Here is a 23,006-nt window from a genome sequence, read left to right as displayed (position 1 = left end):
GCATCCCACATGTAAAGGGGAGGAAGATGGACACGGATATTAGCCCGGGGCCAATCTTCCTCAGCAAAAGGGGAGGATTGGCAAGGATGGTAGCTCAGGGCAATCTTTCCTCACCAAAAAAAAACAAAAAAGAAGAAGATGATTGCAAGCAATTTTATGAAAAACATAAAAATAATAAGACCACATAAAAGTTACATTTCGTCAGGAAAAAATACCAGCTTCATGATATTAGAGACACAGATGGCTAAGAAACTAACTAAAATATATCAATAAGTACCAAAAATAATTATTCAGATAATTAAATGTTTTTTACATTTTTGTTTGAATGTACGTAGGTATGTTATAGAGTCCTCAAAATTATCAACAAATACTTCAAAAAGTTATATAATTTTATTTATATTTATCTCCTCCTTTGACTTTCACAAGTGTCCCAGTTTAAATGATAAATTATATGGTCACACTATTCACAGTAAACCATTTTTATTAGTTTCTTGTTTTTCTTTCTTTATGCAAATTTAAGAAAAATAAGTATACATTTTTATTTCTCCCCTTTCTTACACAAAATGCAACCGTGCATAATGTTCAGCACTTTTTTTCCACTTACTATATCCTGAAGATCTTTTTATATTGGCATATAGCTATTTTTCTTATTTCTCTTTATAGCTGAATGATATTCCACTGAGTACATACACTGGATTATTGAACCATTGATGGACACTTGGGTTGTTTTCCAGTTTTGTTATTAATAGCAAAGCCCCAATAAATAACCTTGTACACGTATCATTTCATATGGATGAAGGTGTAGCTGTAGGATACATCTGCAGAAGTAGGGACTTGGGAGTCAAAAGGTAAGTGTATATATAACTTTTGATATGTTGCTAGATTCCCTATGGATAGTTTTTTGTTCTATATTCAATAACAAAAATGGTCAGACTGGATTAGAAACCACATTTTTAGTCTCTTGCATTTTAAAGATTTTATTTTATTTATTTTTTCCCCCCCAAAGCCCCAGTAGATAGTTGTATGTCATAGCCGCACCTCATTCTAGTTGCTGTTATGTGGGACGCGGCCTCAGCATGGCCGGAGAAGCGGTGTGTCGGTGCACACCTGGGATCCGAACCCGGGCCACCAGCAGCAGAGCGTGCGCACCGCTAAGCCACCGGGCCGGCCCAGTCTCTTGCATTTTAAAACACAAATATTACATAAATACATTCTTTTTTTTTTTTTTTGATTTTTATTGATATTTTAATGGTTTCTAACATTGTGAAATTTTGGGTTGTACATTTTTGTTTGTCCATCACCCCATATATGACTCCCTTCACCCCTTGTGCCCACCCCCCACCCCCACTTCCCGGGTAACCATAGTCCAGTTTTCTCTGTCCATGTGTTGGTTTATATTCCACATATGAGTGAGATCATACAGTGTTTGTCTTTCTCTTTCTGGCTTATTTCACTTAACATAATACGCTCCAGGCCCATCCATGTTGTTGCAAATGGGACGATTTTGTCTTTTTTTATGGCTGAGTAGTATTCCATTGATAAATACATTCTTATTGTAAACTATTCAGACAAGAACACAGAGAAGAATGTGAACACCCTCTTTATCCTCTCGTCCTTACTCCTCTTCTTGGAGGTAGTTACTGTCAGCAGCCTAATGTAAACCTTTAAGTCCTTTTTCTATGCATTCACAGAGGTACATTCATACCTATGATCTGGAGTTTATCTATTTAAATATAAATTGAATTATACTATATGCATTATTATGCAACTTTTTTTTCACTGAACAGTTTATCTTGGAGACCTCAGTGTATTTAAGGCAAGCTCATTTACTTTAGCAAGTTGCATAATGTTCCATAATATGGATATACCAAAATTTATTTAATCTCCCAGAACTCCCAGACTCCCAATCACCGAGAACTCATATTTTATTGCGAATAAATTGGAAGCGTATGAAAATGGTATGAAGGATAACTAGATGTTTAAAAGCATTACAGTACAAAAGACTTATCACATTTGGAAGCTCAAGTGTACAAAAGCATGTCTACATCTGTGTGTAGCTTTCAAAGCAGGACATGGGAAGATCATGGGCCTTATACCCAGACAGAACTGCAATTCAATCCCAGTTGTGTCACCTGCTAGCCATTTGACTTGAAATAATTCACATAACCTTTCTGAATCTGTTTTCTCATCTATAAAAAGGATAATAGAGGGCCGGGCCCTGGCTTAGCAGTTGAGTGCGCGCGCTCCGCTGCTGGCGGCCAGGGTTCAGATCCCAGGCGCGCACCGATGCACCGCTTCTCCGGCCATGCTGAGGCCGCGTCCCACATACAGCAACTAGAAGGATGTGCAACTATGACATACAACTATCTACTTTGGGGGAAAAAAAAGGAGGAGGATTGGCAATAGATGTTAGCTCGGAGCCGGTCTTCCTCAGCAAAAAGAGGAGGATTAGCACGGATGTTAGCTCAGGGCTGATCTTCCTCCCAAAAAAAAAAGAAAGAAAAAAAAAAAAAGGATAATAGAGTCTAGTTTGCATTCTGTTATAAGGATTAGAAAGTATGTATGGAAAGCACTTGATAGTTAACACAATGTCTAGCATATTGTAGGCCCTCAAATTTTAAGGATGAATGAGCTTAAACTGTTGAAAAATGTAGTCATCTATTCTATTACCACATTCTATATTTTATTTCTCCCACTTGCAAAGTTGAAATATTTTTTTTTTTAACAATTTATTTATTTATTTTTCCCCCAAAGCCCCAGTAGATCGTTGTATGTCACAGTTGCACATCCTTCTAGTTGCTGTATGTGGGACGCAGCCTCAGCATGGCTGGAGCAGCGGTGCGTCAGTGCACGCCCAGGATCCGAACCCCGGGCCGCCAGCAGTGGAGCGCGAGCACTTAACCGCTAAGCCACGGGGCCGGCCCATGAAATATTTTCAAATACCATTTTTATAAAGGTATTTGTAAAGCTGACAGACAAAGAAGACAATTTAGAAAATATCAAAAAGTAGTAAAAAATGAAAATGTACAAATAACCTCATCATCCTAAATATTTCATTGCTAAATGTTGATGCATTTCCTGGCAATCCATTTTTTTTCTTTTTTTTCTTTTTTTTGTGAGGAAGATTAGCCCTGAACTAACATCCACTGCCAATCTTCCTCTTTTTGCTGAGGAAGATTGACCCTGGGCTAACATCCGTGCCCATCTTCCTCTACTTTATATGGGATGCCGCCACAGCATGGCTTGACAAGCGGTGCCTCGGTGCACGCCTGGGATCCAAACCTGCGAACCCTAGGGAAGCAGAGCGCATGCACTTAACCACTACGCCACCGGGCCGGCCCTTGGCAATCCATTTTCTACGTGAATGAATGAATGAAAAAAAAGAAAGCAAATTGTCTTTAAGTAGAGATTCCAGCACCATGTGTTCAAAAGACTATGCTTTGCCCACTGAATTGTCTTGACACCTTTGTCAAATATCAACTGACCATAGATGGACTCGCACTATTCCATTGATCTATGTCTATCCTTATGTCAGTACCACATCATCTTGATTACCGTAGCTTAGTAGCAAGTTTTGAAATGGAGATGTGTGAGTCCTCCAACTTCATTCTTTTTCAAGATTATTTTGGCTATTCTGCTCTCTTACACTTCTTTATGAATTTTAGGATGGTCTTGTCAATTTCTACAAAGAAGTAAGCTGCGATTCTGATTAGATCTTTAATTTCTTTCACCAGTGTTTTGTAGTTTCCAGAGTGTAAGTCTTGTGCTTCTTCTGTGAAATTTATTCCCAAGTATTTTATTCTTTTAGATGCTATTGTAAATGGAAGTGCTTTCTTAATTTCATTTTCAGTTTTTTCATTGCTAGTGTATAGAATACAATTGATTTTGGTATGTTGATCTTGTATCCTGCAACCTTGCTGCACTTATTAAATAGTTTTTTAGTGGATTCCTTAAGATTTCTCATATACAGGATCAAGTCATCTATGAATAAAGATAGTTTTACTTTTTCCTTTCTAATTTGGATGACTTTTCTTTTTATTGCCTAATTGTCCTTACTAGAAGCTCCAGTACAATGCTGAATAAAAGTGGCAATAGACATCCTCATCTTGTTCCTGATCAGGGGAGAAAATATTCAGTCTTTTACCATTAAGTATGATATTAGCTGTGAGTTTTTCATAGACGGCCTTTATCAGGTTGAAGTTCCCTTCTAATCCTAGTTGAGTATTTTTATGATAAAAGCATGTTAGATTTTGTTAATTTTTCTGCATCGAGATGACAGTGTAATTTTTCTCCCTTATTCTATTAATATGGTGTATTACATTGATTTTCCTATATTGAACCAATTTTGCATTCCTGGGATAAATCCCACTTGGTTATGGTGTATAATCCTTTTTATATGTTGCTGAATTTGTTTTTGTTAGTTTTTGTTGAGGATTTTTGTTTCTATATTTATAAGGGAGACTGGTCTGTGGGGTTTTTTTTTCTGGTAATGCCTTTGATTTTGGTATTAGGGCAATACTGGGATCATATAATGAATAGAGAAGTGTTCCTTCCTCTTCTATTTTTTGGAAGTGTGTGTGATGGATTGGTATTAATTCTTCTTTAAACATTTGATAGAATTCAACAATGAAGACTGGGCTTTCCTTGTAGGAAGATTTTTAATTGCTAATTCAATTTCTTTACTTGTCACAGATCTATTCAGATTTTCTATTTTTTTCTTGAGTCAGTTTCAATAGTTATATCTTTCTAAAAATTTGCCCACTTTGTATAGGTTATTTAAATTGCTGGCACGCAGTTGTTCAAAACTATTCCCTGGCTAAGCGAAATAAGTCAGAGGTAGAAAGTCAAATACTGTATGATCTCACTCATAAGTAGAAGATAAAAACAACAACAATCACATAGAGACAGAAATTGGATTGGTGGTTACCAGATGGGAAGGGGAGAGAGGAGGGCAAAAGGGGTGATTAGGCACATGTGTGTGGTGATGGATTGTAATTAGTCTTTGGTGATGAACACGATGTAATCTACACAGAAATAGAAATATAAAGATGTACACCTGAAATTTATGTTATAAACCAATGTTACCGCAACAAATAAAAAAGAAAAGAAAAAAAACAGTATTCCCTGATAGTCCTTTTTGTTTCCGTAAGGTCAGTAATGATCTCTCCTCTTTCACTTATGATTTTAGTAATCTGAATCTTCTTTTCTTACTTAGTCTGGCTAAAGGTTTGTCAATTTTGTTGATCTTTATAAAGAATCAACTTTTGGTGTCGTTGATTTTTTCCTATTATTTTTCTTTTTCTCTATTTCATTTATTTCCTCTCTAATCTTTATTATTTTCTTCTGCTTGCTTTTAGTTTGCTCTTCTTTTTGTTTTATTATTTAAATAGGTAAATTCACATTGCACAAATTCAAAATGACCCAGGGTTTTTATGAAGAAACTGTTTTCCTGTAAAAACATTTGTTGTCCCTTTCTTTTACTTTAGATTTGCTTCAATGTAATCCAGTTAGGAGTGGGGCAGATGTAAATGTGAATATAAAATAAAACAAAGTGGCCATGAGTTGATGATCATTGTAGTTGCGGGAGGGGTACATCAGGTTCACTGTACTACTCTCTTTACTTTTGTATATGTTTAAAACTTTCCATAATAAAAAGTTAGAAACATATATCATATGCTTATCAGTGAAGGTCCATTCAGGTTTCAGAAAACACACTACTTATCTAAACAGAGAGAACTACTATAAAGCATTGTTAACTGGATATAAAATTAACTGCTAAAGGATAAAAAGAGAACTCTAAGGTGTCACAGATGTTAACAACTAGCAGCTACCCTGAAGAAACAAAGGGAAATTCTTAGAAACCTAGAGGAAGGGCCCTGTGGAGCTAGAAACTCAAACCTCTGAGGAAGGAGCTGGCTGGTGCTGCTGAGGGGGGAAGGAGCAATGAGGCTAGTTTTGCAAGTGTTGGAAAAACTGATTCAGCTGCTGCTACTAAAGGACCTGCTGCTGCCCGAGTAAAGACGCATTGCTCAGAGAAACCGAAAGCAGACATAAAGGATTAAGTCCCTTCTCTCTCCTTCAGTCTTGCAGTTTCCCTCTAGTGCCCCTTATTGGCAAAGCCCAGCAAGCAAGCAGAAGGCAAAGCAGAATGTTTGCTGAGTTCCATCCTCCGCATCACAAAGCTGAGTGTACGTAGCTGGATACTGCATCCTGATTGACCTCATTAGAACCAGGCAGGTTCTGGCTCACAGAAGTAGCTGCCCTTCCACTGGGATCTGGACTGAACCTCCAGGGATGTTTTTAAAAAAAAGGACCATTTGGCTGTCCTTTACACGAGTGGCCAAAAGAAAATTTCTGTCTCTCAAAGGCTTTATAATATATTGGAGAGTACTGTAGTGTTAAAAGGGAATTTAAAACTGAACACAGGAATAAAAACTCCTGGAATCTATGTACAGTAATCATTAAGGCTGTCCTCCCTATTTTTTTTCTGGTGAGGAAGATCAGCCCTGAGCTAACATTCATGCCAATCCTCCTTTTTTGCTGAAGAAGACTGGCCCTGAGCTAACATCTGTGCTTATCTTCCTCCACTTTATGTAGGACGCCGTCACAGCACAGCATGACAAGCCATGCGTGGGTGCGCGCCTGGGATCCGAACCCGGGCTGCCAGCAGCAAAGCGCTCACGCTTAACCCCTACGCCAGGGGCTGGCCCCTAAGGCTGTCCTCTCGAAAAGGCTAAATCACTTTCACTATACTGGCAACACCGGTTGCCTGTGCAGAGATAAAATGGATAGCCCGAGCAGGGATGGGAAGAGTCTTTTCACTGTATACCCTTTGTACCTTTAAAATTTTGTACATGTGAATATATTGCCCATTCAAAACCTGACTAAATTTTTGTGGAGGAAAGCCACTGTCTTAGGTCAGGTTTCCCAGGAAACAGACTTTAACATGGGGATTTGCCTTCAGGAAGTTTACTGTGGAATGCTCTTTGCAATATTACTATGAGAAAATGAAGGAAGCAGGATTGAATGGAGGTAGAAGGTAGTTCGAGCAAATCAGTGTCAATCACACAGGAAACTCTGGAGCTGGACTGGCCCTTCAGAGTTGTCCCAAATTAAGGCAAAAGAGCTGGGCACTGTCATCCCACATCCATGTCATTGGAGGTAGGACAATGGACATGGCCAAAAAAAAAAAAAAAGCCAGATTTGAGATATTCAGGAAGTAGGTGTGGTAAGAAGGATCTGGTCAGAATTATAGCAGCCACACTAGCCTTCTTTCAGTCCCTTCACAGCGACAAGTCTTTCTCGTTTCAGGGACCTTTGTACTTGCTCTTTCTTCTTCCTAGAACACTGCCCACCCCGTCTAAACTAAGTTCCCTCTGCTTCTCTCTCTCTCAAAGCACCCTGTTCCTTTCCTTCCGTGCACTTGTACTTATTATTAATAACTCACCCATTCGCGTGTTAACATCTGCCCCCTGCTGTAGAGGATAGTTAGCGCAAGGAGAGGGCTATTTTGCTAACCCCTGAATCGCCAGTACCTAAGACAGTCCCTGCAAACAGGAGGCACTCGGGGATTTGTTGAAGGAAAAGTTCACAGGTAGATGCCTTGGTAGGTCTCTTAAGACTTCATTCACTAAGGCCAGAAACACAAAGGGAGCAGCAGAAATTAACAACGGCTACTGCTTCCTGAATTAACTCCTAACTCTTCTCCCTAGTTTTCAGGTCCTCCGTTAATCGGGGCACATTGCTCCATGCCTCCAATCTCACTGCCCCTCCTCCTTCACACTCGCCTATACCTTCACTCGTATTTTTCCAAACCCTTATTTAGAAGCTCGCCCCCTTCCTCTCCTCGAACTCACGTCCCCCACGTTGCTTCCTCGGTGTCAGAAGAAAACTAACTCACACTTTGGGACAGGATCTGCCCACCTGGTGCCACACTTCTGAAATGCCAGCCTGGGAAAATCCCGCTAGAACGCAATCCCAGTGTGGACGGCTGGCTGCCCACACCTGGAGCTCGGCCTGGCGCGGACAGTGCAAGAAACTCTGAAAGGAAAGGTTTAAAGCTGCAACGGGTGAGAACAAGCCCCAGGAACCTGGGCCTGGGCCCCGGTGACCGCTGGTTGTGCGGTCCGGGAGCGGACAGGGCTGTCCCCAGCGGTGGGGTGGGCGCCGCGCGGACCCGCCTCCGGAAGCTGCCGTGGGCGGACATGGCCCCCGAGCGCCTGCCGCGCCCGCCTTCGCGCAGTCCCTCAGCTTCGCAGCGGCCGCGGGGACACCGACCCCATTTCCGAGCTTCTCTCCCTTGTCGCTGCGCGTCGTCACGGCTAACCTGACGCCGGCGGAATGGCGCTGAGGAGAAGAGCCGCTGCCCCGGGAAGAGTGCCCGACACATACGAGTTCCCGCTAGCACGAAAGACTCCTCAGAGTCTGTGGCAAGACGCCGCGAGAAGCGACCCCACAGCCCTTTCCCTCTAAACAGTTCTCAGAACCTGGAAAGCCAACGCCGACAACGGGCGGGAAAGCTATCACCGCCTCCACTGGTCTCTCCATTGGCTAATCCCGCTGTCGTTCCCAGAGGCCCGCCTCACTGGCTCGCGGGCGATGATCTCATTGGCTGATTTCCACCAGCCGTCTACCCTCATTGGCCGGTCCCTCCGTTCATCAGGCCCTGGCCTTGAAGACAGGTGGAATGCGGAGCGTGGCCCCGCCCCCGCTCGCGCACAGGCGCGTCCGTGTTGGGGCTGGAGGCCCCGCCTCCGAGTGCCGTGTGCAAAAACAAACAGCCGTTAGGGGGGAGGGGCCGGGGAGGCGGGGTCTGGCTAGAAGGAGGCGCGCGATTGGGCGGCCTCCGGGGTTCAAACGAGCAAGGCGAGCAGGCATTGGTCGGGACGGTGCGAGGCGGGCCCCGGTTATTGTCCCGGCTCCGGCGGCGGCGGTCGGTGCTGCGGAGCGGCGGCAGCGGCTCGGCGGGAGTGAGGGCGGGAGCGGCCGAGACCATGGTGAGGACGGCTGGGTGGCGGGGGCAGGAGGGCAGCAATGGCCAGGCGGCGCTGCTACCTGTTGAGGCGGCGGGTGTGAGGAGGGGCGGGCGTGAGGCGGCGACGGTGACGGCGGGGCGGGCGTCGGGCGGTGACGGCGGCGGTGACGGCGGGGCCGCTGCGGTCCCGGCCTCGCCTGCTGTGGCACCCGGGCGAAGCGAGGGGAGCAGGCCGAGGCCGGCGCGGCCCTGACGGCACGGGAGCTCCTCCGCGGCCCTTGCGACCGACTTTGAGTTCTGAATTGTGCGGGGTTTGGTCCTGAGACGCAGAGCTCGGGAAGAAAAGTGCGGCGTTTCGGAAACGTGAGAGCAAGAGCTTGGCCCCTTGGAAAGTTGCGAGGAGGAGAGGGGGCCCAAGTGGGAGGTGGCGAAGCGCGGTGCCCAGCCCGAGCGCCCTCCTGCCGCGGGCGGGCGGTGTGGACGAGGAGCCCGGCGCTTGAACCACACAGGGATGGTGGAGATGTGACAGTCTCACATCTCAGACCTGGGCCAGCGCTTAGGGACGAGCGCGCCGGTCTCTGTAACCTGTAGTGCGATTACTGTGCGGTGTCTGTACCACTGACATCGACTCTGTAGCCTGGTTTGCTCGAGCTGATGATTTGCATGATCCTTGCTGGTTTTTAAGGTGTCGCTCACTTATTGTCTAGCGATACGTTATATACGGGGTCTCTTTTTACCAGTGGCGAAAAATACGTACGCGTCCGAGTAAGCTAAAAATGCAGGAGGCATCGAGATTTCGTTCTTGTTTTTAAGATTTTCAACGTGAGGGGAAGTGAGCATGTGTCTATTAAACTAGTATGAAAGTACCTTGGTATCCAGTTTTCAAGTTGTTCTGTATGAAAAGTACCCCAGTTCTCTCCATAGGTATATTTTCTACCAAGATACTCAACCCAGGTTAATACTAATTCAGTTCTTAGAATTAAAAATTTTATAGTACTTGTATTTAGTTTCTGAGTCAGCCATCGAATATGTTAAAGTGAATCTGCAAAGTGGGGAGAGTATGCACAGTTTTGAGGGAGTTACGAAAAGAAAATAATTATTCATTTACTGTACAGTTTCATATTCACACAGACTTGATACCATAAAAGTTTGTTTTTATTAAGTATAAGTAATGTACCTGGAGTCTCCTTGGAAATAGTCATTTGATATATTGAGGTTTTTAGAAACTGATTTCATGTCTCCTTCCTTAAAAAGCAAATAGATAAAACAGCAAATGCGATGGATTTGAAACAGTAGGGATAAAATTGCCTAAGAAGAGTAAATTGGGAAGCCTGATGAGTTTTGCGGTTGGTGGCTTTTAATTGATAACTAGTTCTTATTTTATAATGCAGTCATAGAGACACAATGATTATAATTTTAGACTCATGCACCAATTGAGAGGTTTTTTTTAATGTTTTATACCAGAACAAATACAGCTGAAAAGATTTCTTTATTTGAGGAATAAGTGAGAATATATTGTTACTTGAGCAGACCTCAGATACCAGAAAATTATGCAATATCTTTTTCTTGTATAGCAATATGGTCAGAAATTCTTAAAATATATGAGGCATCCTAGTGGAAATCTAGAGATTCTCAGTTCTCTCTGTTAAACTGAAATCAGTCTCTCTTGCTAAATTGTTAAATGTAAGAAAGAGATATGAGGGGCCGGCCGGGTGGCTTAGCGGTTAAGTGCCGGCGCTCTGCTACTGGCGGCCCGGGTTCCGATCCCGCGCGCGCACCGATGCACCGCTTCTCCGGCCATGCTGAGGCTGCATCCCACATAACAGCAACTAGAAGGATGTGCGACTATGACATACAACTATCTACTGCGGCTTTGGGGAAAACAATTGGCAATAGATGTTAGCTCAGGGCCGGTCTTCCTCAGCAAAAAGAGGAGGATTGGCATGGACGTTAGCTCAGGGCTGATCTTCCTCACAAAAAAAAAAAAAAGAGAGAGATATGAATTAGTTCTTAGATTTTTTTCCTGCTCCTAATGCCTGCCAAGGCCTTTAGGTTTTTTTATATGATTTTGGGAGATAAACGTTAAGTCAACTGAGACATGCAATTAGGAGACTATATACCTTGTAACTTAAAAAAAGTGGTTTTTTTTTTTTAGGAAGATTGGCCCTGAGCTAAGATCTGTTGCCAGTCTTCCTCTTTTTCTTTTTTTTTCTCCCCAAAGCCCCAGTACATAGTTGTAAATCCTAGTTGTAGGTCTTTCTGGTTCTTCTATGTAGAATGGCGCCTTAGCATGGCTTGATGAGTGGTGAGTAGCTCCACACCCAGGGTCCGAACCAGCGAACTCCAGGCCGCCAAAGGGGAGTGTGCGAACTTAACTGATACGCCACCCGCCAACCCCCTAAAAAAATTTTTAAGGAAAGCATTATAGAGGGGATTGCCATTTCACATTTTATTCTCTACTTCAAAAATATAGATCTTCAAACAGCTAGCCAATCTTGGAAACTGATTTCTTTGTTTAATTAGGTTTTTCTTTTGTTTACAGTGAAAAAATAATAGATTTAAATGGTAAAAGAAACTGTCCAAAAGAGAACATTGGTTTCCCTCTCAGTTCAGATCCTCAGTGTTCTCTCCCTAGAGACAAATAACTTTTTTACCTTATTGTGTCACCTTCTAGAAATGTATGTGTACACACACTCTATAATACCCCATTTTTATATAAACAAAAGTTCATTCCTCTTGCATATACTTTGCCGTTTTCACAAAGAAATATGTTTTGTGGATTTTCTTTATCGGCACATATCTGTACTTGATTTGCTGAGATGGCTGCATAATATTCCATTGCATTTATATACCTGTTAGTAAACATTAAGATTATGTGAGAAGTATTTATTTTCTGTCACTTGAAGTAGTATTTGTTTAACCCCTTTAGTATAAGTTTGAAGGTCTTTTTTTTTTTTTTAATTGTAAAGTATATATAAAATTGCCCATTTTGGCTGTTTTTAAGTGTACAATTCAGTGGCATTAAGTACATTAACATTGTTGTGAAACCATTACTGCCAATCATCTCCAGAACTTGTTCATCTTCCCATACTGAAACTCTGTACCCATTAAACAATGATTCTCCATTCCACCCCTGTCCTCAGCCTCTGGCAGCCGCCATTCTACTTTCTATCTCCATAATTTTGACTACGTACCTCATATAAATGGAATCATACAATGTTTGTTCTTTTGTGACAGACTTATTTCACTTAGCATAATGTCTTCAAGGTTTATTCATACTGTAGCAAGAATCAAGAATTTCCTTCTTTTTTATGGCTGAATACTATTCCATTGTATGTATACACAGCATTTTGTTTATCCATTTATACATCAATGGACACTTGAGCTATTTCCATCTTTTGGCTATTGTGACTAATGCTGTTATGAACATGGGTGTACAAATATCTGTTCGAGTCCCTGCTTTCAGTTCTTTGGGTATATACCTAGAGGTGGAATTGCTGGATCATAGGATAATTCTGTTTATTTTTTTTTTTTAAGGTGCTTTTTTTTTTCTCCCAGAGAGCTAAGTTGTGAATATTTCTGTGGAAGTGATATATGTTGACATTTAAAAAAATTATTTCAGGGGCCGGCCTGGTGGCACAGTGGTTAAGTGCGCGCACTCCGCTGCAGCAGCCCAGGGTTCGCTGGTTCGGATCCCGGGTGTGTACCAACATACCGCTTGTCAAGCCATGCTGTGGCGGCGTCCCATATAAAGTGGAGGAAGATGGGCATGGATGTTAGCCCAGGGCCAGTCTTCCTCAGCAAAAAGAGGAGGATTGGCAGATATTAGCTCAGGGCCGATCTTCCTCACCAAAAAAAAAAAAAATATATATATATATATATATATATATATATATATATATATATATATATATATTTCAGGGGCCAGCCCCGTGGCTTAGCGCTTAAGTGTGCACGCTCTGCTACTGGTGGCCCAGGTTCAGATCCAGGGCACTCACCAATGCACCGCTTGTCAGGTCGTGCTGAGGCCACGTCCCACGTACAGCAACTAGAAGGATATGCAGCTGTGACATACAACTACCTACTGGGGCTTCGGGGAGAAAAAGGGGGAAAAAAATGGAGGAGGATTGGCAATAGATGTTAGCCCAGGGCCAGTCTTCCTCAGCAAAAAGAGGAAGATTGGCATGGATGTTAGCTCAGGGCTGATCTTCCTCACAAAAAATAAAAAATAAATAAATAAATAATTTCATTATGAAATATTTCCAGCATAAAAGTTATATTGACTTGATGAAGATTCTTCAGTCTGAAATTTGAGAAATGTTCAAGTTTTTTTAGAAACCTCATTTTAAATAAATATTTAAGTTTTGACCTCATTTTTATATAAATTAACAAATGGTGATATAACACATGTATATTTAAAATTGAGGAAGGAAATCACCCAGATTTTAACTACCTAAAGTAAAACTAGGAGAAATTTTGTTTTCTGAATATTTTTGAAATACCATTTTCAACTCTTCATCTGGAGCTTTTTTTCCCTTAGGCTGGAGGCAAAGCTGGAAAGGACAGTGGGAAGGCCAAAGCTAAGGCAGTGTCTCGCTCACAGAGAGCTGGGCTACAGGTAATGTATTCATGCTGTCGTAATTCATTATTTTATTTTCTTTACTCTTGTAATTCATGATCCATAGATGTTTCGTAAATTACAAAAATGTACTTGGTCTGTTGATCTTTAATAATGAGATTACTTGGTCAAAATTTAAATCGTAAAGCAACTTTTAATTTGGATTCTCTTCTTCCAAATGAGAACAAATTGTGGAAAGATCTTAAATGAATTTGGTGATTTTTCTCTCTTAAAATCTATTATTTCTAGATTATAATTATGTTTCTGGTTCTTATATAAATTGTATCATATGGAAGTGAGTATGCTGTGGTTTTTCTTTTGAAGAAGGTGTTTGTGGTGGTACGTTAACTTTCAGAATGAGGTAGTATTTTGAGTAGAATAATGAACTAACCATTGGTTCTCTGAATATTTCCCCAATAGCTTCAGTTTTAGACTGAGTGATATGCTCGAAACGCTAAATATTTTCAAATTTCATATATTTACAAATTTAAACCACAAACTCAAAATTTTCTGGATAAGAATTATTCCCTATGTGTAAGAGAGACTTTTTAAACGTGAAAGTTTAAAGGCCAGGCTGTAAGGTTTGGATTTTATCCTCTTGGCAGTGGTGAGCCATTGAAAGTTTTTGAGCAAGCGGATGATGTGATCCAGGTGGTACTGAAGGAAGGGGGACAGGCACTTAGATTTGATGGGTACATTCTATATTTTAGAACATCGTGTAAATCTCAATTAGAATTTATTTGAAATGTCCTTAATTTGAAGTGGGAGATGGAAGACAGATGGAGGCTGTTGCAGTAGTTTAGGAATAAGGTAATACATGCTTGAACTAGGGTGAGATGAAAGGAATAGAAGGCATGTATGCACTCCCAAAAAGTGGGAGGAGAGATATAGGGTTGAGAGGAAAGTCAAAGAAAGGTTTCTCTAAGGCTTAGAACCTAAGGGACAGAGGAGTTTGTAGTAGGGGCAAGTTATGAGATGATAAATTTCAGTGGAGTCATTTTGAAGTTTCACCAAAACATCCATGTGAAGATGTCCAGAAGTTGTAGATTTGAGTCCAGCTTTCCTAGAGAGGTGATTGAAAGAATTACAAATTTAACATCATTTATGTACAATTGGTAGTTCATGCTATGGATGAGTTTCCTAACTAGAGCATGAGAAAGAAACGAAAGGACATTGGTGGACCCCTCAGAAACACGTGGTATTTGAGTCAGGGAAAGAGAAGACTGAAGAGTAATCAGAGTTGGTATTAGAACTCTTTGTAATCTCTGCAGCCTAAAAAGAAATGGTTTTTGAGGTCCTTCTGTATGTCAGACAGCATGCCAGTCACTGAGGATGCAGAGAGGGAGTAAGGCGTGGATCCTGCTCTTAGGGAGCTTAGAATTACTTAGAGGAGGAATATAAACAACAACAACAAAAATCATGCCTTTTCTCCTTAAGGATGCGATCTAGAAGTGGCTAATAGATTCATAATTAAAATGTCACTGCTCCAGGCCTGCCCGGTGGCGCAAGCAGTTAAGTGCGCGCCCTCTGCTGTGGCGGCCCCGGGGTTCGCAGGATTGGATCCCAGGCACGCACTGTCGCACTGCTTGTCAAGCCATGCTGTGGCGGCGTCCCATATAAAGTGGAGGAAGATGGGCATGGATGTTAGCCCAGGGCCAGTCTTCCTCAGCAAAAAAAGAGGAGGATTGGCAGATGTTAGCACAGGGCTGATCTCCTCACCAAAAAAAAAAAAAATGTCACCGCTGGCCTTTAAGAATGGTGTTTGACAGAAGCCAAGTTTGAGGCCAGCCCCATGGCCTAATGGTTAGGTTCAGTACACTCTGCTTCCATAGCCCAGGTTCAGTTCCCAGGTGCGTACCTATATCACTCATCGGTGGCCATGCTGTGGCAGTGACTCACATACAAAATGGAGGAAGACTGGCACAGATGTTAGCTCAGAGCAAATCTTCCTCAGCAAAAAAAAAAAAGACAGAAACCAAGTTTGGATTGGGTGAAAATAAAGGAAGAGTTTTAAGTTTTGCCTTTGGAAAGGATATATCCAGACTGTAACTGGAAGCAGTTGCCATAGAGATGTGAAGAAGTTTTAAGTGAAGGGTGCAGAAGGAAGGGAGCCAATGGAAAGGAAGTTATTGGAGCTGTTGAAATGGTGGAGCAGTAACAGGGTGAGGAAGGTCTGTAAGAAAGTTGGTGGGGGAGAGTCAAAGGCACAGACAAGTGGGATTAGGATACCTTGGAAATGAGAAAGTACCTATTCTCAGAAAGTAGAAAGAGTCATAATGAGGGGCCGGCCCCGTGGCTTAGCGGTTAAGTGCGCGTGCTCTGCTGCTGGTGGCCCAGCTTCGGATCCCGGGTGCGCACCGACGCACTGCTTCTCCGGCCATGCTGAGGCCGCGTCCCACATACAGCAACTAGAAGGATGTGCAGCTATGACATATAACTATCTACTGGGGCTTTGGGGGAAAAAATAAATAAATAAAATTAAAAAAAAAAAAAGAGTCATAAGGAGAGAATAGTGTTGGTTTTCCTTCTTTTTTTTTTTGGTGAGGAATATCAGCCCTATGCTAACATCTGCCAATCCTCCTCTTTTTTTTTTTTTTTTTTTTTTTTGCTGAGGAAGACTGGCCCTGGGCTAACATCCATGCCCATCTTCCTCCACTTTATATGAGACGCTGCCACAGCATGGCCTGACAAGCGGTGCATCGCTGCGCGCCCAGCATCCGAACCCGGGCCGCCAGCAGCGGAGCTCACGCACTTAACCACTATGCCGCGGGGCCAGACCCGTGTTGGTTTTTCTTAGCTATCAGATCACCTCTTGAAACTGAGGAAAGAAGAATGGAGTTGGGGTCCAAGGAAGGTGGTGGAGGTTCAAAGTCGCATAAGGCTATTATGTGAAGGAATTCAATACGAGTACAATTATTAGGCCATGTGGGATATGCAGTTGATGCCTGCACAGCATAGTTTCTCTTCATTTTATAATGACCCTCCACATTATGGAGAAACTATTTCATAAAACCCTGTGGTGGTTCTTGTTTTTTTAACTTTTAGTCTCTCTCGGGAGGGTAAAAGCAGGCATGAAGATTTTGGGCTGATTACTAGGATGTAACACACAGGCCCTAGGAACTCTTAATTGCCAAATAGGTTTAGTTTCTAATATGTGTAACCAAATTTTTTATTTCATGCTTTACTCGTATTATTCAGCCTTTGATTACACTCGTTAATGTGATGTTAAGACTCTAAATGCTTCCCATTTGGACGGTCTCTCTTTCAGTTTCCTGTGGGCCGCATCCACAGACATTTGAAGACTCGTACCACGAGCCACGGAAGGGTCGGTGCCACTGCTGCAGTGTATAGTGCTGCAATTCTGGAGTATCTCACTGCTGAGGTTTGTGGGGAAAATGTCTGTTATATACGGGAATCTAAAAGGTGTGCTAGACCGTTAATGGCTGAAACCCATGAAATATGGGTTTGAAACAAAAAAGATACATAGGCTCATTGATTTCTTTAATAGCAGTTTTAGATGTGTCTTATCAGCCTATTACCCAGTACCAGTGTCAAAAAGAACCTTGGCGTACCGATTTTTAAAGTTAAGCAAGTGTCAACAATCCAGGTTTTTAAGTGACATGACAAAGGAGCGTAAAATAATTTAAATACTGTACTACTAATTAAGTGAACTCTGAGTATGTGTATAATCAATAGGTGATATTTGTGAAGTTACAGGATAACCTCTTAGTGAATGAAGATTTGGGATGGGATAAGGTTTTGCCAGTGTGATGATACATTAAAAAAAAATCGCAAATATGATGATATGAAATTTGTTAGAAGACTTAATCAGTCCTTCTGGTTGTCTGCATTATTATATGCATAAAATGTATCTTGCTCAGTTTGACGTTTCAGGAAGAGAAGTTAATTAGGCAGGAGTTCGTAATTCTTGGATCATGAACCATCACTTCCTCCATCCCTACCCCTCTTAAGGAAATCAAATGGGAAGCCATGCAACTCCTTCAACTACATTCCAAGCCAGAGAAGTAATTTGAGTAGTAAACAAGTCAAGTGGAGCGCCGGCCCCATGACTTAGTGGTTAACTGCGCACCCTCCGCTACTGGCGGCCCGGGTTTGGATCCCAGGCGCGCACTGACGCGCTGCTTCTCCAGCCATGCTGAGGCGGCGTCCCACCTGCAGCAACTAGCAGGATGTGCAACTATGACATACAACTATCTACTGGGGCTTTGGGGAGAAAAAGGAGGAGGATTGGCAGTAGATGTTAGCTCAGAGCCGGTCTTCCTCAGCAAAAAGAGGAGGATTAGCACGGATGTTAGCTCAGGGCTGATCTTCCTCAGAAAAAAAAAAAAAAAAAGTCAAGTGGAAGAGATAGCCAACCTAATAGAAACAAAGGGAAGGTTCCACTCAGGAAAGATATGATTGAGAGCTAGGCTAAAAGATTTAGATTTAACCTGCGTGTTAATTATCATTGCTGTCATTTCATTAATCTCACCAAGTCATTTGTGTGCCATTGGAGATTTAACATTGAATTATGGACAGTTTCAGCTTTGTTATGTCATGAGCCAGGGATTTTGTGTTGGCAACATGGTACTCATTGAGAACGTCTTTTCCCTTTCTTCCTTATCAGTCTTAACACCGGTTTTTATTTTTAGCTGTAGACTCTTCAGAAAGGTACTCATTTTGTTCACTTGTATGGAGGCATAGTCTTCTGGCTCACAATGTTCGTCTCATCTAAACTCCTGTTTTCTTTATTCTTGGGAACTTTCATTATAATTTTTTAGGTTAAGATTAGATAATAAACATATATATATATATATATATATATATATATATATATATATAGAAGCAGTCAACATATTTTCAGATATTTAAGTTGGGGGTTTTAGTCATTAGCAGAGGTAAAGAAAATACTGAAATCTAAGGTCAGGGTAATCACTTTTCAGCCTTGGCTTCACACTGGGATCATTTGGGGAGCTTTCAGAAAATACTGGTGCCAGGCTTCACCCCAGACCAGAGGCCCAGGGGAGAATAAAGCAGGGTACTGGTGGTTTTTAAAGCGGACCAGTTGCCTCAGATGTACACTGAGGCTTCCCACTGCTCTAAGTGAGGAGGCTCTGTGGAGTTATTTTTGTATTACTTCCATCAAAGGTTTTATAATGCCAGTATAGTCTATGGAGGCAAAAAACAAATTAAAAATGCAGTTTTATGGCCAGCTGGGACCTTGAAATTCATCTAACTGAAAATTCCCATTAGGACTTTTGGCTTATTGCCTACAGATTATAGGGCCCAATGACGTTAAAAACTCTGCATAAGAAATTATTTTAAGTGTATTTTTAAACTTTTCTACCAGTACTAAAATAAATTCCAGCCATCAAGGGCTTGCAAAAATAGACTACACGTATATATTGAAATACATGATTTTTCTAGATGTTCACATTTAGAATCTTGGCTAAGGGATAGTATTATCCCTTGTCTTTCTTTCTGTGGAGGTAGATTTTTAGGTTTTTACTCAAGTTTCTAGCTCTCTTGCAGAGAATGAATATGAAAGGGTCAAATGAAGTAATGAGAGCTTATAAAAGCTTTATAGAAATACTAAAAAGAAACATGTTACTGGTTTATGTATTTTGTGGTTTTTGTGTACAGATGCTATAGTGATCTTTTTACCTATAATTATAAGTCTACACCAGATCCTTAAACACTTCACCCTTTGTTTGATGTGCTCTCATGGATGCCTTGTAGGTGCTGGAGCTGGCAGGTAATGCTTCCAAGGATCTTAAAGTAAAGCGGATCACTCCGCGTCACTTGCAGCTTGCGATCCGTGGTGATGAAGAGTTGGATTCTCTTATCAAGGCTACCATAGCTGGGGGTGGTATGTATTTTACCTCTTCAACCTAGATTGCTATTGGCCTTTCTAATTAATATATAATTCAGATCAGTGATCCAGTGCATTTGAATAGCCAACTATAAAACATATAAACTTAAATTCCGTAAGTGTTAAAGCTATTACAATTCTAGGCTTCTTTTCATTATGATCTGAATAAATATTTCTTTTCCTTGTAGCCATATACAATACTATTTTTATTTTACCAAGTTCTTTATTTAAATTTCATATATGATATTTATTTATTTATTTATTTATTTATTTAAAAGATTTTATTTATTTGTTTTTTTCCCCCCAAAGCCCCAGTAGATAGTTGTATGTCATAGCTGCACATCCTTCTAGTTGCTGCAGGTGGGACGCGGCCTCAGCATGGCCGGAGAAGCAGTGTGTCGGTGTGCACCTGGGATCCAAACCCCGGGCCGCCAGCAGCGGAGCGCGCTCACTCAACCGCCGAGCCACGGGGCCGGCCCTATATATATATATATATGATATTTAAAACTTGGTGTTTAAAATATTTCCCATACCCTTTAAACTATATTTAAAAAATGAGAGGCCGGCTCAGTGGTGCAGTGGTTAAGTTCGTGCGTTCTTGGCGGCCCACAATTCACCAGTTCAGATCCTGAGCGAGGACCTACTCACTGCTCATCAAGCCACACTGAGGCGGCGTCCCACGTAGAAGAACTAGAAGGACCTACAACTAAGATATACAACTATATACTGGGGGCTTTGGGGAGAAAAAAGAAAAAAAAAAAGAGGAAGATTGGCAACAGATGTTAGCTGAGGGCCAATCTTCCTCAATATATATTTGAAAAATCTTGAGAAATTGCTTAATATGATGCCTTTGTAAGTCAGAGCTGAGATCATCAAATGAGTCAGGATCAGTGAAGGTAAGATATAAGTTGGTGGTTCTTAATCCTTTTTGGATCACCTTTGGAGAACCTCTTGAAAGCTATGGTTACTCTTCTCCAAAACTCATTAAATCACACCATTTTGCAGACAGTGTTAGAGGGGATGTCAAACCCTGAGAAGGGGGAGCCCTTGGCGTAGATACTTTAACAGGATGGGAATGTGAAAGGGGACTTCAGTAAATTTCATTCTTTGTATGATTGCTCCTTTTGGTCGAGGCACTGAAGTATAAGATATAGCCAGCTTAAAGTTTTTTTTAATAATACTGTTTCTTTTCATTTCATTCTAGGTGTGATCCCTCACATCCACAAGTCTCTAATTGGAAAGAAGGGACAGCAGAAAACTGCTTAGAGAGGTGTTTTAACCAACCCTCTTCCTCCCCGTCATTGTACTGTAACTGAGACAAGAAATAATGGGGATATGTGGAATTTTTAAAACAGTTAAATGGAAAAGCATAGACAATTACTGTAGACATCATAAAAGAAACATTTGTACGTTCTTAGACTCGAAGTTTGATAAAAGTACCTTTTCGTGCGGCAACAGTTGTGTGTTGATTGGCTAGATTTCTCCCATGTGTTTTATACAAAAATGGAGTTGATAAACCATTTTTTACAAAAATAATTTGTCTCAAAACTGTTCTGTTTGTGATGTGTTGGAAATATTTTGCTCATACTTTGAAATTTTTAAGTTTCAAATCACTTATATATTCAGAATAATCTTAAAACAGAAATTGGAAATATAGCTTTACCATGATTGATACCATATTGTATTGAATCTTAGATGCTATCTATTTATAGTATGCATCAGTATTTTACATGCCACTAAAGAATGAAAAACTCTGCCAATTAAATTATGATATACCATCAGTTATGAGATATATCCCGATTTCAGAGATGTTAGAATATGAAAACGTGCATTTAGAATTCATGAAATAGTATAGTGGAATTATTCTAATTATTTACTGAGGACTTGCTGTGTGGCAAGCCCTGTGGTAACTGCTTTACTGATCAAGAAATTTTATTACCCCCACTTTAAAGATGTGGAATCTGAGGCTCAGAGAAGTTATTTGCCAGAAAACATTTATCTAGTAGATAGAAAATGGCAGATCTAGGATACAAACCTAGATTTGGCTGACTCCAGAGGCCATACTTTTACCTAGAATTGAAGTTAAATTTATCAAAGTTGTCTGCTTTTGGCTTAAAATTACAACTTTTCTTGGTATTTTATTGATACAGTAACAGTCAGTAATTTGTACAGTATATTAAAAATTTTTTTTCTTTGTCAGTTTCTAAGTAACTGTTTTAAGATTTAAGTTAATGTACTAGTTAATGGTCCATCAGAAAACTCTATTTTTCTGCCAGGAAGTCTTCATTAAAAAAGGAAAATTTTTAATGTTTTATAATACAACACTATCAAAACAAAACTCTCATTTTAAAAACATATTTTATTATGGAAATTTTCAAAAATACAGAAAAATAAAGAGAACAGTGTAATGAACCCCCGTGTACTCATCCTCCAACTTCAGCAGTTATCCTGTGGTCAGTTTTGTTTTACCTGTATCCCCACCTGAGCCCTTCTCCCAAGGGATTGGTTTGATTCCTGTTCCGGCATGACTTATGTTCGTGTCTACTTACTTCAGAGTGTGTCTCTAAAGATGGGACACTTTTTAGCCCGTAACTACAATACCATTGTCTTAAGATAGCTGACACGTTTTATAAATATCAAATATCCAGTCAGTATTGAAGTTTCCCTGATTGTCTCAGTTTTTTACAGTTGCTTTGTTTGAATTAGGATCTAGACAAGATCTGTATCTTAAATTTTATTGATATCACGTAAGTTTCTTTTTAATCTATAGGTTTCTCTTCCTTCCTTTTTTGTTTTTCTTGTAATTTAATTTTTGAAGAAACTGAGTTGTTTGTCCTATAGAATTGTCTCCAAGTATGGATTTTACTGAATGCATCCTAATGGTTTTTAACAGCTTTTCTCTGTCCCCTATATTTCCTATGAGCTGACAAGTGTAGAGGGGTTGTTTTTGTTCTGTTTTGCTTTTTCACAAAAATAATTCATAGGTGGTATTGTAAACTTTCTATTGTGTCACATCAGGGAGCACCTAATGCCTGCCTGTCTCTAATCTTGTAATGTTAAGACTGATGGTAGGTTTGGATGCTGCCAGCCCACTCCATCCATTATCAAATTCTCTCAGCTTTTCCCCTAAGTGTTTTAGCTACCATTAATGATCATTGCCCAGATCCGAGAGTCCATTGGGGGTTGCCAATGGGTGATATCCTATCATTCCTCTCCATCTGGAATTATATAAAGAACTGTTGCTCTTTGATTTACAAAACAGGACGAGAAGAAAATTTCAAATTTTGATTGAATTATCTTGGCACATATTTTGAACAAGTTTCATATTGAGAAGACCCACAGTTATCCTTGTGTGATGTTTTAGTAGTTTTCAGAAACCAAAGTAGCAATAGAAAAGGCAAAATAATCAACAGAGAATAGGGTCTTTTACTAGAATTTTCTAGATAATTGCTTTTGTTTTTTTTTTTTTTTTTGGTGAGGAAGATTGGCCCTGAGCTAACATCTGTGCCCATCTTTTTTTGTTTTTTGTTTTTTTTCCCCCC

At 40.8% G+C, this 23,006-nt stretch overlaps 1 protein-coding gene across 1 annotated transcript; it reads left to right on the top strand.

The window, feature by feature from the left end:
- Nucleotides 1-8,694: 8,694 nt before the first annotated feature.
- On the top strand, nt 8,695-21,000 carry LOC131400064 (histone H2A.V). Its single transcript, XM_058534752.1, has 5 exons — nt 8,695-8,996; nt 13,515-13,592; nt 16,861-16,974; nt 19,332-19,461; nt 20,669-21,000. The coding sequence occupies exons 1-5, from the start codon at nt 8,994-8,996 to the stop codon at nt 20,728-20,730; spliced, it is 387 nt and encodes a 128-aa protein (XP_058390735.1). The 5' UTR covers nt 8,695-8,993; the 3' UTR covers nt 20,731-21,000.
- The last annotated feature ends 2,006 nt before the right edge of the window (nt 21,001-23,006 follow it).

Source organism: Diceros bicornis, chromosome 41 (assembly GCF_020826845.1).
Source record: "Diceros bicornis minor isolate mBicDic1 chromosome 41, mDicBic1.mat.cur, whole genome shotgun sequence".
Lineage (NCBI taxonomy): Eukaryota > Metazoa > Chordata > Mammalia > Perissodactyla > Rhinocerotidae > Diceros > Diceros bicornis.
This window is presented reverse-complemented; position numbering and strand designations above follow the sequence as displayed.